This window comes from Mastacembelus armatus, chromosome 3 (assembly GCF_900324485.2).
Source record: "Mastacembelus armatus chromosome 3, fMasArm1.2, whole genome shotgun sequence".
Classification (NCBI taxonomy): domain Eukaryota; kingdom Metazoa; phylum Chordata; class Actinopteri; order Synbranchiformes; family Mastacembelidae; genus Mastacembelus; species Mastacembelus armatus.
In genome coordinates, this window is record NC_046635.1 from 36,306 (window position 1) to 52,690 (window position 16,385).

General features: G+C 38.9%; 1 protein-coding gene across 6 annotated transcripts; it reads right to left on the bottom strand.

Moving 5' to 3' along the window:
* Positions 1-7,095: 7,095 nt before the first annotated feature.
* Positions 7,096-16,078, bottom strand: sirt3 (sirtuin 3). Of its 6 annotated transcripts, XM_026320498.1 has the most exons (9): positions 16,030-16,078; positions 15,846-15,883; positions 15,705-15,756; positions 14,664-14,843; positions 14,324-14,556; positions 14,143-14,243; positions 13,452-13,613; positions 10,518-10,727; positions 7,096-8,335 (listed from the first exon to the last, which is right to left on the bottom strand). In XM_026320498.1, the coding sequence occupies exons 4-9, from the start codon at positions 14,708-14,710 to the stop codon at positions 8,312-8,314; spliced, it is 777 nt and encodes a 258-aa protein (XP_026176283.1). In that variant the 5' UTR covers positions 14,711-14,843; positions 15,705-15,756; positions 15,846-15,883; positions 16,030-16,078; the 3' UTR covers positions 7,096-8,311. The 6 variants fall into 6 exon arrangements, with proteins under 6 accessions (XP_026176283.1, XP_026176282.1, XP_026176285.1 ...); XM_026320497.1 differs by having other exon boundaries at positions 15,846-16,068; XM_026320500.2 differs by lacking the exon at positions 15,846-15,883 and having other exon boundaries at positions 16,030-16,064.
* Between the last annotated feature and the right edge of the window lie 307 nt (positions 16,079-16,385).

A 16,385-nucleotide genomic window follows, 5' to 3' on the forward strand; every position in this document is an offset into this window, starting at 1 on the left:
CACTAGATGTTCCTCCACAGACACTCAGTCGGTGAACTAAAGGGAGGAACTTCGAGATCAGGAAAATCTCATACAGCATTTGGCTTGTTGAAGAAATACAGTGGGTTACTGAAGATACATTATATGTGGCATTTCTGGGTCCACTTTCTCATGTCATGAGGCAGTCTTTTGATTCCTGGGGATTACTGCCCAAAGAAATTTATTGTTGATGTTTTGATGATGTTTTGACTGAAATGTACAGACCAGCAAAAAAAAAAACTGCTGGTTGATACTGAGTGTCCAAAAGGAAGACTGTTTCCGTCTGTACAGCATTTTGTTTTTTGAATTATTAAATGTATCATCATTGGTTGTGGTTATGTTCTCCCAGTTCCAGTGAAGGGTGTGGGATTTACACAGAGCATGAGAGGGAAGTCTGCCTGGAAGGATCAACTCAAATGTCCCCAGGGATTCAGAAAGACTGAATAAGCTTCAACAGAACCAGAATTTATGACTAAAAAAAAATCCTCTAAATCAGCCTTTCACCCCCACTTATTTAAACAAGATTAAAGGAACAGTTTGACATTTTGGCAAATATTCTCATTTGCTTTCTTGCCATAGGATAGATGAGAAGATCAATACAAATCTCATGTCTGTACAGTAAATGTAAAGCCGCAGCCAGAAGCTGGTTAGACTAACTTTGCATTAGGCCCGAAAAAGAGGGGAATAGCTTGTTTGGTTCTGTCTGATGTAGGGCTGTTCCCAACCCAATTTTTTACCAGAGCAGCTTGCATCTCTGAAACCAGAAAGTCCCTTGTAAAATTATGTAAAAGCCTGTATTTACAGACAGTTGAATAAATTTTTTTTTTAATTATGCATTTCTTTTGTTTCTGATTTTATCTTCACACATAACCTACACAGTGCATTTCATGTTTGTATACTGAGAGCGGAATAACAAAGTGAAGCCAGGGAAGGAGACAGCTCATTAAACCTCTGTTCATTCCTCTTCTGCTCCATGACAGACATGGAGTGCAGGTGGATGCTGTGCACATTCTGCATCAGAATTTTTCAAGTTGACAGCTTGGGTCAAATTTTCAACTTCTGGGTGGGGGGTGAAATTTTTGGTGAACCCTTCTAGTTTAATTTGGCATGTGCATCTAGTCACAGTATGCCTGAGGGGGGAAAAAGCCATGTAGCCTGGTCATAGTTCAGTTATAAAATCCTAGCACCCTACGGAGCATTGCAAGCTGAAGATTCAGTCACACTGAAGACAAGAAGCCAACTTGGCTAAATGGCACCAGAGCTGAGAACATTGGAACAGCAGAAAGAATAAACAGAAACCTGAACAAACAGTAATGAGTTGTGCTGCCTTCTTTTGCCATCACCCGTCTGTTTCCAATACTGCAATTGGTTTTGCAGTTTGGTTATTTTGAGAAACCACTGTAAAGTATTCACCTTGCTGTGTTGTTATTCTGTGTTGCTTTGTTTACAGTGACACACAAAAGGAACAAATGACCTTATGACTCACCATAACCTACATGACAAAATGGCACCTATGGTCACAGTACTAGAGGTCTGTCATCAAAAATGCTACTAAAATAATTTATTTTACCTCATTAACATGCATATTCATACACTATGTCAAAAAACTGAGAACACTCAATTTTTTCAGTTTGTGTTGAAATTTGAGCAGTGGATAACCTGAAATGGCACAAAGTTAAGCAGTATACTGCCAAACTGGTGTAAAAAGTGTAGGTTACCAAAAACTGAAAAATAATGTACATTTCTGAGTTACAGAAAAAGGACTTTGAAGTAATGGTTTAACAACTTAGCGCTGTTCTGCAGCAATGAAAGTAAATTAGGTCTTGACAGATGATGCTAATAATTCCTACAAGTATCCCAACTTGATTCCCAACTGTTGATTACCCTCTGTCATAAAAGCAGTGTTGGAGAAGACTGCGTTACTACACCGTCTTAAGCAAAATGTAGACAGTACTGTTCTGCAGCAAGTAGTATATTGCTCTCATAATGGTGGGTTCGGTTGTACAGTAAATTTATGTACCCCTGCCTGGCACAGAATGAGAAATACTAGCTGTCTTTTAGAAAATATAAATTTTAATAAAGAAGCTAATTCTGGCTTTTTAAAGTAATGACAGCTACTCTCTGACCAAAAGTTTTCTGCATCATCAAGTTTTTAAAAATGGCCAGTATTTCAGGGTTATATAAAGTTAGGAGCACAACTGTATCTACAAAAGGGGGCTACTTTGTTAGTCAAAATGTAGAATGAATTTTGTTAAAGATTCCATGATTTGATCTGTTTTATTTGTTCTGTGATTTTCTTCAGAGTAGGCCTAACTTGAGACTGCATAAAGACTTCACTGCATAAATTTTAATAACAACTGGAAAAATGCAGGTGTTGTCAGACTTTTGATCTGTAGTGCACATCAAGACACCCCAAAATTCTGGTCCATATAGGAGTGGTATATGAAGTTTCTATGTAATATTCTTAAGTTATGTTCACAAAAAATCCTCCTAAGCCAATTATCTCTATCATTAGCAGACATGTTCACACCATTATTTGTATTTGCATACTGCATATCTGGTATCAATTTGTTAGCATTGAGTTATAACAATGGTAGCATTACAGCAGTTTCTGAAAAATTAGTGTTCACCTACTAATATGCTCCAAAATCTCATCAGATCTTCAGCTCCATATGAAAAGTTTGGGTGTTAGTGAGTTTTATGAAATTGCTGCTCTGCACAATATAATTTTAATGTATTGCATTACCAAGCATGAGTCACAGTCATATAATAATTAGTCTAATAGTAACAGAATCGACGCATAATAGAGTCACAGTCACAGACTAATGCAAGTGAGAGACTCAGTAACAGTCACCCAGAATAACAGATTCAGTCAGTAACAGTCACCTCAACAGAGTCACAGAAACGTGATTTTATTCAGGGCCATCTCTATTGAAGATGTGAAATATCTCTTTTGTAACAAAATCCACCTGCTAGCAGGTCCAAAACTCACTAATTAACACTTTATACAATAGCTGTTTTTTTTTTAATCTGCCAGAAGATTGTTGCACAGTAACAAGCATGAGTTTTGTCATGTCAGGAGACAGCTGTTTCCAGTCTTTACCTGTTGTCTGTACTTTCACACTGAACAAACACATATGAGAGTGGTGTCTCATCCAGCTCTCAACAGGATGGTGCCAAATGTCATCGTGCATATGTTTAACACAATGTAAATTTCATCTAAACTCTCATGATGCTTTTGAAAGCTATAGGACCATGAAAGTGGAATTGTGAGATCAGCTAGATCCAGTCAACCAACACACTGCTGTCATGGACCACTGACCGCCGCAATGAACTGTGTATGACTCAGTTAAATGGATTATGCTACAGAACATGGCACAGGGACTTAAAGCAGCATTTGTACATTCACAACAGACCTCCCCAGGATAATGAGGAAACTTAGAAGAGTACTGAGTTAAGATCAAAGTCAAAGTCAAGTCAAGTCAAAGAAGCTTTATTGTCACTTCAACCATATATAGCAGACGCAGTACACAGTGAAGCGAAACAACGTTCCTCCAAGACCAGAGGTGCTACACAGAACACAAAGTACAGTGACGCAGACAAACATAGACCATACCTATGACAGAGGTAAAAACTAAATTATAATTAAAAAAAAAAAAAAAAGATCAAACTAAGAAAAATTAAACTATAGGTGCATTCTTTAAGGACTTGGCATACAGCTGAAGTGCACAGGAAGACAAGGCAAGACAAGACAGTGCAGACAAACAACATATAGGCCGACTTTGTGCAATGAAAATATGATTGTTTATAAATTTTGTTTTCTGCTTCTTCTTATGCCACACCATTTCTCAGTATGTTCATAATTCAAACATACTGTCAAAACTTTGAGTGAGCACTCATTACTATCTCTCTGAAGATTCTCAGTCGTCCAGGGGAAGTTATCTAAAGGCTGAGTCATGGTAACTGGATTTTCAGTTTAAGTCGAAACGTTTCACCACCCCTCCAGGTGGCTTCATAAATCGTTAGATCAGTCAGATTCAAAGTCGCCATGAATCAACCTTTAGACTCATTACTATCCTTCAAACAAAGCTGAGGACTAGACTCTATGGATATAACTATTTGTTGCCTTCTCTACTTTTTATCTGTGTAATATAAATTATTCTACTGTTGAGGCAAGAATGTATTTTTGTTTTTATATATATTGAAAAAGACAATTTGGTTTATTATATCAGATACCTTTTGCTTTCAAAAATGTGTGTATGATGTTGAATGAAATCTTTAAGAGAAAATTTTACTTAAAGTGAAGCATTCTGACAGGATAGCATTAGTGAATTGAGTGACACTGACCTGTCAGCCATTACTGCCTGTCACCACAGATGTGTTTGGTTAGTGATTGTGTCTTTGTTTCATGTGGAAACCTTCATAATAAAGTGTGTTATCTTTGAAATCTAATCAACTCAGTTTGAGGTCAAAGTGCTTGGACCAGCTCGACCTCTAGTTTGAGATACTAAACGACAGTTCACTTCTAAATTTATTCAGCTCACATTGGAGATGAAAACAGTCTGTTTGACTCCTGCTTAATGATTCCTGCCACAATAGAGCCAAACTGATACTTTTAAGTACAGCTATTACACTGAATAATACAGCATAAAATATGCTCCCTTACAGGTTCTCCCTGGATCTGTGGCCCTTTGGCCCCTTCTGCAATCCTCTCATGCTTTTATGACGACATGCAGTGCAGGTTTTCTGCCTCGCTGAGAAGACTGGACTGAGACACAATTGTTAGTAACAAACAGTGCTGGCCCTAACCAGTTTGGCACCCTAGGAAAGATTTTAGGTGGTGCCTCCCTTGCATTGCGCTAAAGAAACCAGTATTGACACAACAAATTACAAATCTCAGATGGAGGCAACAGAAGAAGCTGAAGTTGAGATAATTGTAGATGGCCCAAGATTTGCAGGGGTGGGATTGAAATAAAAGTCCATCTGAAGAAAGAAGTATGTGACACCATTGGGTGTTAGTCTGAAAACAATAAAGATAATTCATCCATCCATCCATCATCCATACCGGCTTATTCCTTAAACAGGGTCATGGGGATCTGTTGGAGCCTGTGGGTGGAAGGCAGGGGTACACCCTGTACAGTTCACCAGTCCATCACAGGGCTAAAGATAATTCAGAACAGTAAAAATGAAAAACCTAAGAGATGCATAATGTTCCATATCCTGTACATGCTCACAACTGTAAAGAAGTGAAAAAGAAATAGCATTTTGACTTTTGCAAGCAGATCAAATGTTATCTAACCACAAATCAATAAAGATGTAGACAAATGTGTAACAAAAGCTGCTGAATAGATCTAATCTTTCCAGTAGTGGTAGTAGTAAAATACATACCTATTTTTCTTAGGTTCTAGCCAACAGCTTAGGCTGCTCCATAAGGCGGTAACATACATTACTAACTTAAAAATAGTTATACAATACATTCCTCCCTAATGTAGAAACATTAACTGCTGTTAAAACTGTCTGTTTATTGATTAAATCATGTTAGGCAGAGGCAGCTATCGTTCAAAAGCTAGTTAGCAAGTTAACTCTACGCTCTGCTAAATAATGCAATGCAACACACAAATAATTTCATCACATTATCTTTACTGTACCTCTGCCTTTTTCCTTTTTCCTCCTCCCTTCTGTTTTTCCTTCCCTGGGCACCAGACAGTTTGGGCCTTTTAAACATGTGGCCGGTAACACTACCAGGGTGACAGCAGGGTCACGTCAGAAAAGAGACTTGGGAAAGTATTATTTAATAAGCTTTGCAGTTAAATTAATGTGGACTTGTTTTTTCATATTTAGAAACAACAGTGCTAACTGGTTTTAGTATAACAAGAATAGTTACACTTCTTTTTCTTCCTCCATTTGTGACGCCCCCCGGTTAGATTAGCATTTACCTACATTACTGCTTCTGAATTGAAATGGGATTAATTAAAGCTGGGAAATGTCCCACCACCAAGTGAGAAAAACACAGCCTGAATAGGCACCCAGATGATATGTGCAAATTGGATGCTAGGGTCTGTACTGTATTACCTCCCTCTCAACATGTAGTACTTTCATGTTAAAAATAAAACTGTCATGTTCCTCAACTAGCTCCAGTTTTACATGCAAATGATGAGAGAGCATGGCTCTATAATAACTAACCTGCTGATTACCAGCTGTTTTGCTCCAAAAAATGATTAGAATATATAATTTCACCTTACAATTTCAACAGGACCTCATGCCAAAATCATTCATTTTTTAATTAATGTCAGAAGATACAACACAAGATTGTCTATTTTGTCTGTTCATGTTCTTTTAGGAGCCGTTCTGAAGCTTTTAAACATGCCAGTAAGAATCAATGATGCTGATACCGAGTTAAATACTAAATGTCCCATGTTCACAATACTAATTCTAACATACAGATTTCTAGCAGATAATGGCAATTATTTTTTATCATAGTAGTTAAGTGTGTTAGAGTGTTAACATTGCCATTAGCACAAAACAAAGTACATATTTGTTTTTGTTTTTTTACATATTAAACAAAAGTACTGTACAAATGATGCTGTAAGATAAAAAGAAAAAGAAAAAAAAAAAAAAATCAAATGATCAACAGATCCTGGGGAGAAGATGTCAACCCATTCAACAGCTGTCTGGCCTAAAGTGAACAGATCTGCAAATAAGCAATAGAGCCGTGGTACGAGTATAAATTCTCTAAATAAGAGGAAAAGTTATAATTTCCTTGCAGCAAATGATAAAGTATGTGATAAAATAGACCACAGTTTGGTAGAGATGTCAGCAGCACCCTATAAACACTTTTCTTTTTTCCCAGGACTGGGTGGAAGAAAGAGGTGAAAATTGGATCAAGGTGTGAGAGTTGGGTAAAAAAAACTTAAGGTGCTGAATTTCAAAGTACTTGCAAAACTAATAGCTGAGTCCAGGTTGAGGTCAGAGTAAGGTCTGACATCTTTTTCTCAAGTGAAAAAAGTCCGGTGATTAAACTCATTTGTGTGGTATAAGAAAAACATATCCCATGAAATTAAGGTAGACTGAGGGAAGTGGGTTTTCAAAAACTGTAATTTGTAATAATAGATATGTTTCATACATCCCATTATTGTGGTTTTGGGATATAATGTTTTCATGGAGCATAACATACTATACACATTTTTTACCCTGACTGTTGTTCACTCCAGCAATTTGGTTTAATGACATACTGTAAAACATATTAGAGATTAACTGCTTGGTGCACAGACCTGTGTTGTTTAGTGATCAGGCATTTTCTTCATTGTATCCTAAGCTCAGCTTTAGCTGCTGGTAACATTTTAAATGAAACACTGAAGGTCAACATTAAAACAGGGATCTTCACAACAAAGTTATTTGGCTCCCTCTGCTGGTTAAAACCAACTGCTTTTCACTCCAATCTCTCACAAAACAGTCAATACCACAAATGTATCCTAATAACAAGTGTATTACTGTGTACCACAGTGCCCCATTGTTGTCCAAAAATTAAAACACATCAATAAACCATACTGTAACATGGGGTAACTTCATTATTATCAACAGCACTGTAGCTTATTCTGGCTCAATCCTATAAACAGTATTGTCAGTCTTCCTCTAAAATTACTGCATATTACAGATGAGGGATATAAGTGCATTTATAAAGATTATACTTCAAGAAATCAGTGGTTAATAAATAAAACACACTTTCCTTATTAGGTCAACGCAATTCCACCACATACTCTATTGTACTGAAGGGTTTTGTTGACATTCTCTTTTTGTGAGACGAAAACACCTAATGTGATTGTCCCATCAACGTGTCACAGAGCATCAGTTAAATATGTTTTAGTTTTTGAGAAATAGTTTTCATTTCCATTGCAGTAATTAGCTCTGGCAAATGTTCGACTACTCAGCTAACATTGTTTGACAATATTCAGCCCACAGAAATGTAACCAAGTTGTTTTAAAGTCACAGTAATAATAACAAATTTAACCAAATGTCAGTACAGTGAGTAACTATATATGCTGACTTTTAAACACACTTATGGTTTTTATCTCCACAATGAAATACACCACTACCTTCTTATTCTTAAACACTGCTTTTACATGTGTCAGGACTTACCAGTGTTAAAGCTGCATACAGCGCTGTCTGTTAATCACCTTAATATGGTCAGCCACTGGCCCATGCTGAGTATTGTAAAAATGTCCAAAATTGGCCCAATTAATCAGTCAACCTCTGATGAATAAAGTCAAACCTCCACCTTTATGCTGAATCAGTATCACTCTCCTGTCTTGTTTGCAACCTGCAAGAAGAAGCACAAACAGCAAAATGGATTTACACATTGTTCCTGCACTTAATTTATGGAACTAACTTGGAAGTAACCAAAAATCACAGAAAAATTTGTTTGAAAAAATTCAAACCATATCCAAACCAATTCAGCTTAGTACTTTGCACACAGATGGGAAACAGCTAGCTAAGATCTTTCCAAAAACAACAAAATTCCCCTGCCAGCCCCTAAACCTACACACATTTTTAAAACTACAATTTGCTTTTTTACACAGTTTAAATGCTGAATTGTTTGTTAGCTGAGGGTAGTTACCACTTGTTGGTACCTAGAGGTTGAGTCAGGGCAACTGGATTTCTAGTTCTTAGGTTGAAACGTTTCAATACTCATCCGAGTAGCTTCATCAGTCAGAGAAATCTGCTATGGTACCCCAAATTTATCTCACAGGTTGGTTTCACTCCACCCCTAGTCCCATAGGCTCGTTAGGTGAGCTATGTAAGTCAGGTGAGAGTTGTTAGACCCACACTCCTGAGTTGGTTTTACTTCACACCTGGTCTGAATAGGCTTATTAGGTGAACAATAGAAGTGAGCTCAAGTGAGGGTCGTTAGGATCTAAAAATCTAATGGTGGACTAATGTGACCTCTCTGATTCACCAACTGGCTGCAGAGTGTGTCCTCCCTGGGAAATATTTGATTTGTTCCTTAATTTCCTGGGAACAGATGAAAGGGCAGCCTGGTAGATTGAAGGTTATGCCTGAGCCCTCCACCCCTATTAAGGGAGGGTTTTTCCACTTGGACATATATAGCTTCTCTGACACCACTCTCAAACCACCTATCTTCTCTGTCTAGTGATGGGCAAGTGAAGCCTCATGAAGCATTGAGGCTTTCCTGACAATTGTGCTGAAAAAGATTCAAAGCTTCGAGACTTCAGTGACGGTGACATCTGGTGGACAACTGAAGCCTTAGCAACCTCTGAAGAGCACGAATGAAGCACTGGCACTGTTTCAATCCCATGACAGCAATAAAAGTTCAGACCTCTTGAGATCAAAATGATCCCAAACTTTAGAACGTCGCTTATTGGTGGGACTCGCCGTGAAACTTGCCAAAATACTCTCACTCTCTCTCTCCAAATCCTGAAGCAGAATGATGAATGTTATACAGCTGGTATGGCACCAAACCACTCACATCTGTCAAACCTGTCAAGCTGTCATTGCCTCAGAATGCATTGAAACGCCATGAGCCAATGACACACACTGAAAGACTATGAGCCAATGAAACGCTTTGAAACATTTTGAAGCAATGAAGCGCGAAGCGAAACAGCGATGACAGTCGAAGCTTTGAACGTCATCAGTCACGTGACACTGGTGTTTTGATACAAGCTCCGACACAGCGTTTCGAATCACTCCGCTTCAGGAAGAGTGACACAAGCTCCAAAGCCTCGGTCCAAAATATGTACATCACTGTCTTCTAATGAGTGTCCTGTCTCCTTTAAATGGAGGTGCACAGCTGACTGTGGTCCTGAGGAGCTGCTCCTCCTGTGCTGGACCATCCTCCTGTTACAACCTCCTGGTTGTTTAGTTTCCCCATTGTAGAATTCTGAGCTTTCTTCCTTACACTGTATGGCAAATACTACATTGCTCCTCTTTTGTTTTGGTGTCCGGTCTTCAGGGTGAACCCGTCTCTGTGTCAGTGTGTAGGTGGGTTTGAAGTGAACTGGTATCTGATGTTTCCTAAAAATCTTGTTAAGCCTCTCAGAAACCACTGCTACATAGGGAATGACCAGGTGTTTCCTCTGTGGATCTTGAGGCTCAGCTGTGTCTCTTGTTTTTCTGCCTGATGTGGATATTGCCTTGTTGAAGGCCCACGTAGGGTAGCCACAGGTTTTGAGGGCTGTCTTCAAATGTGTGCCCTCCTTTCTCTTGGCCTCCATGGAGGTAGGGATGTTGTTTGATCTTTGGCATAAAGTCCTGATGACTCCTAGTTTGTGTTTCAGTGGGTGGTGGGAGTCAAATGGAAGGTATTGGTCTGTGTGGGTGGGTTTCCTGTCTACTTCTATCTCTAGGTTACCATGAGACCTGATGACAACCTCACAGTCCAAAAAGGCCAGCCTGTTCTCTTTGGTGTCCTCTCTGGTGATTTTGATGTTTGTGTCCACTGCATTGATGTGATCTGTGAAAAAAGTGTGAAAACAAAAACTCACTTTCTCAGCAGCAGATGCCATCAGAGAGTCCAGCTCCTGAGTCCAGCCAATGGCACCAACTAGAGACTGAACACCGTTGACCACATCCCCCAGCTGCATAACGTCATGAGGCCGGCGGCCCCAGGTGAACGGCCCCACCAAGTCCCTGTTAATAAGTAGACGGGGAACTGAACTGCGCACGGCTCCTGCCAGACTGGCGAAGGGTTCCACCTGACGGGCAAATATGAACAGCATTTACCAGTTCCTAAGAATAAATTGATGACATAATGTGCATGATAAATGAGTCCATTAACTTAACCTTAGTGTTTTTAGGGCAAACATCTCTTTTCGAAATGTCTCTTTAAACTATCAAACATTACCACAACCAAGAGCTTTGAGTATTTTCCATTTATTAGCTAATGATTCACATCATGATGAACAACTACAGTGATGTGAAAAAGTGTTGGCCCCCTTCCTGATTTCTTATTTTTTTGCATGTTTGTCATGTTTCAGATCATCAAACAAATAAATATTTAATTAAATTAATTAAATATTAGTCAGAGATAACACAAGTAAACACATCATGCAGTTTTTAAATGAAGGTTTTTATTATTAAGGGAAAATAAAATCCCGAACTACATGGCCCAGTGTGAAAAAGTGTTTGCCCCCGTGTTAAAACATAACTTAACTGTGGTTTATCACACTTGAGTTCAATTCCTCTAGCCACACCCAGGCCTGATTACTGCCACACCTGTTCACAATCAAGAAATCACTCAAATAGGACCTGCCTGACAAAGTGAAGTAGACCAAAAGATCCTCAAAAGCTAGACATGCCAAGATCCAAAGAAATTCAAAAACAAATGAGAAAGAAAGTAATTGAGATCTGTCAGTCTGGAAAAGGTTATAAAGCCATTTCTAGTGGTGGGCAAGTGAAGCCTCATGAAGCACTGAGGCTTTCCTGACAATTGTGCCGAAAAAGATTCAAAGCTTCGAGACTTCAGTGACGGTGACATCTGGTGGACAACTGAAGCCTTAGCAACCTCTGAAGAGCACAACCGAAGCACTGGCACTGTTTCAATCCCAAGACAGCAATAAAAGTTCAGACCTCTAGAGATCAAAATGATCCCAAACTTTAGAACGTCGCTTATTGGTGGGACTCGCCGTGAAACTTGCCAAAATACTCTCACTCTCACAATGACACACACTGAAAGACTATGATCCAATGAAAAGTGTTGAAACATTTTGAAGCAATGAAGCGCGAAGCGAAACAATGATGGAGTTCGAAGCTTTGAACGTCATCAGTCACGTGACACTGGTGTTTTGATACAAGCTCCAACACAGCGTTTCGAATCACTCCGCTTCAGGAAGAGTGACACAAGCTTCAAAGCCTCGTTATCATTTGCCCATCACTAGCCATTTCTAAAGCTTTGGGACTGCAGCGAACCACAGTGAGATCCATTATCTACAAATGGTGAAAACATGGAAAAGTGGAGAACCTTCCCAAGAGCGGCCGGCCGACCAAAATTACCCCAAGAGCGCAGCGACGACTCATCCAAGAAGTCGTAAAAGACCCCACAACAACATCCAGAGAACTGCAGGCCTCACTTGCCTCAGTTAAGGTCACTGTTTATGACTCCACCATAAGAAAGAGACTGGGCAAAAATGGTCTGCATGGCAGAGTTCCAAGACGAAAACTGCTGCTGAGCAAAAAGAACATAAAGGCTCGTCTCAGTTTTGCAAGAAAACATCTTGATGAGCCCCAAGACTTTTGGGAAAATACACTGTGGACTGACGAGAGAAAAGTTGGACATTTTGGAAGGTGTGTGTTCCATTACGTCTGCCGTAAAAGTAACACCGCATTTCAGAAAAAGAACATCATACCAACAGTAAAATATGGTGGTGGTAGTGTGATGGTCTGGGGCTGTTTTGCTGCTTCAGGACCTGGAAGACTTGCTTTGATAAAAGGAACCATGAATTCTGCTGTCTACCAAAAAGTCCTGAAGGAGAATGTCCGGCCATCCATTCATGACCTCAAGCTGAATAGAACATGGGTTCTGCAGCAGGACAATGATCCAAAACACACCAGCAAGTCCACCTCTGAATGGCTGAAGAAAAACAAAATGAAGACTTTGGAGTGGCCTAGTTAAAGTCCTGAACTGAATCCGATTGAGATGCTGTGGCATGACCTTAAAAAGGCGGTTCATGCTTGAAAATCCTCCAAAATGGCTGAATTACAACAATTCTGCAAAGATGAGTGGGCCAACATTCCTCCACAGCACTGGAACAGACTCATTGCAAGTTATCACAAACACTTGATTGCAGTTGTTGCTGCTAAGGGTGGCCCAACCAGCTATTAGGTTTAGGGGGCAAACACTTTTTCACACAGGGCCATGTAGTTTGGGATTTGGTTTTCCCTTAATAATAAAAACTGCATGATGTGTTTACTTGTTATCTTTGACTAATATTTAAATTTGTTTGATGATCTGAAACAAAGTGTGACAAACATGCAAAAAAATAAGAAATCAGGAAGTGGGCCGATACGTTTTCACACCACTGTATACAGTAAATCTCCTGACCTCTTATTGCAGAAAAAGCATAGATGCAACTAATTGATGGCTCACTGCCATTTAAGTGTCCCAATAAGCCATGACAGTGAGCAAGCATGCACAACCCCAAACCCTGCAACTGACACGGCTTAATGGAATGCAGCCATCATAAAAGTTTGTATTTATACATTTGCTTTTCCTACCATGACTTGTCAAAACATCTGTCACAAAAAGGCCTAATTTTGCAGTAAATGCAAAACAAGTGTATGATCGTATTTGCTTAGCTGCTAAAATCTATTCATTAATAAACATTAAAAATTTGTGAGATCACAAGACTTCTCACACAGTTTCCGTGTTTGTTCTGTGTTCAGCATTCACATGGTGTAATATGAAGTTTTTTAATCCTCACCTCCAATGACGTGCCCATGATGATCAGAAGATCTGCCAGTGGGAAATCTGTGAGGTATTTTAGAAAGTGCTGTGGAAGCTCCTCCCCAAAAAACACAATGTCAGGCTTTATCACACCCTTACAGGTGGGGCATTTAGGGACTGTGCCCCTCATCACGTCTGGCTGATGAAGGATGGAAACAAGATGTAAAACGGCTATCTTCTGAATTGCTTGTTTACTATATAAAACATTGTAATTAATTAGTAGAATATGATGTAATGTTTTTATTAAATTTACACTGGTATAAACATGTTTAAAAGTAAGAAAACACTTTTTAAAATAAATTTGTAAAAAAAAAAAAAAAAAATCTAAGCGCATTGTCCTTGTCATTAGTTAAGGAGTATTTATTTGGTTTAAGGCTCTGTAAGGTGGGGTTGAATACAATTTGAATACAATTTCACACCTTGGTGAACCACAAAATTGTATTACAAGTTGTATTACATCCACTAACAGCGTAGCACAATCACTGGTATCAGAAAAAAAAAGACCTCAATAATAATCATTAACATTAAAAAATTACAATTTAATAAATATATTCTTTGGGCATAAAGTTTTCCATGACTGTAAAAATTCAACATCCATATTTGAGAAATGAATAGAAATCTGGGGGTTGATAAAAATATACAGAGTAAGTGTTTGTGTCACAACTCACTCGCAGGTCCTCGCCCTCACATTTCCTAAGACAAACAGTGCAGGTAGCAGTGGCAAATGTACCATGAGCCTCCACCAACATCTCAGGAGGAATCCCTGCCACTTGATACAGACACACGCAAGAAAACAAAAACATAACTGACTGCACGATGTGAAGTAATCTCAAAGATACAAATACATACATCGCTCCAGCCCATCAATGTTCTGTGTGTACATCCTGAGAAGTTGACCCTTCGTGTGAAGAAGACATACAAAATAGTGTGTCAGATTAGGCCGGTAGTTTCCAGGATACAGCTCTTTGGCCAGGGCAAAAAAGGGATTAGGGTTTTGGTGGAAAAAGCCAATCTCAAATATCGCCTCAGCATAAGGCAGGTCATACTGCCGCAGGTTGTCATAGATGCCACTGCCTGGGGACCTATGGAGGTATAAACATTTATATCCTGACAAAATTCAATTCATATTTTTTACAGCACTTTTATATAATTTTTTTTTTGGACAACAAACCAGGTCTAGCCCTTTTACCTGAAATCTGGTATGCCACTAGGCGTGCTAATCCCAGCCCCAGCCATCACCAACACTCTCTTGTACTGCTGGTCTCTGATTTTTTTAGCAATGTCCTCAAGGGTCTGCTGCTCGACGGCCGCTCCGCCACCATGGGAAAAAAGTCCTCGGGTCCCACCCCACAAGGAAGGGTTTGTTTTTCTGTGAAGAAACAAAACAGGGATGAAGGGACTCAACAACTTCACCCTAATCACCTGAACTCTAGTATTCCCGATACTCCACTTATATTATTCCCAAGTACAATAACACTTTTTCCACCTAGTTTGGAAGCAACATCACATTAATATCCTTTATCGCATTGTTTCAGTGCACCATGAAAATAATAGCAAGTTTTACATTCAGTGTAATAAGCAGTTGCAATTACAGTGCACTCTTCCAGGTACTCAACTGTGAATGTTACATGGCTTGATTTATTTTCTACAACTGTAAAATGAGAATCTATGATTTTTTTTGATTTGTGGGTCAAACAAAATAAAGACATATGATCGCATCACCTTGGGATCAACAAAATTGTGACAGACATTTTGTGACATCTTTTAGATTAAATAATTATGCAGCTACTTGAGAAAATTAATTGATAGCAAAAATAATTAATTGCAGCACTATTTGTAATAAGAGTAGGCAACATGGAATTTTTTTTTTTTTTTAATTGACATAAGATCTTATTCTTCTGATATATAGGATATTACACTGTTGGTTTCAATTTGAAAAAATAATAATCCTGTTCTCAAATACCTTCAGAGATCTGGGCCATAAATTTGTCACAACAAAAGTGCTAGGTTGCCTCAAACACCGACTACCTTCTCCACTTAACCTGCCTGTAGAGTTACACTCCTGTTTTTATTTACACAGCCGTACAGACAATAACAGCATAGGGTTACACATTTCATATCAGACTCTAAATGAATGTTGTTCTAATTATTGTGTGATTCTTATTTTAATGTTAGATTTGGCGAAGCTAAACACGATGACCCCAGAAAGCAGTGATGAAACGTGAAGTACCTGGACACAGCTGCTGCACATTTACCTGGACACCAAACCCTTTGACCAAAACCTATTAAAAAACAAGACTTGTAACATTTAGCAGTCATAAACACCAACGTTGATTACTTCTGCCACAGCTCTGTCAAATTAGCTACTAACCATCTGCAGAAAGCGCCCGGATAGTTCTTGAACACAAACTGCGATACAAACAGCAAAATGTGACTGGTGATATTATTGGCGAGATCAGTAAAGAAGCCATGACACCGCTGAATTATACACAAGGTCTATAACCTAACAAAAAATCAGCTTTACTGTCAAAAATTCTTAGCTTACGTTGGCTAACCTTTAAACGCCTCCTAGATTTCCCATCAGCTGCTGCGTTCACAATACGTTGTGTAAATTGCGATTCCCGAGCAGCCCAGTGGGAAAATAACTATCGACGTAAGTGTCGAATAATAGTCGGCAAAATCGTTTCAAATACAAAACCGCTGGGTGTTACATCAAAATAAAAGTCGCTTTAGATAGATAGATAGATAGATAGATAGATAGATAGATAGATAGATAGATAGATATTGTTGCAGATTTAAGGTCCATATAGCCTTAAAATACAAACGGAAACAACAAGAAACAAAAATAAAAGCTAAAACACCCCTTTAGCAACATAGCCTCAGAAGACAGCTATACCAGTGCCTCCAGAAC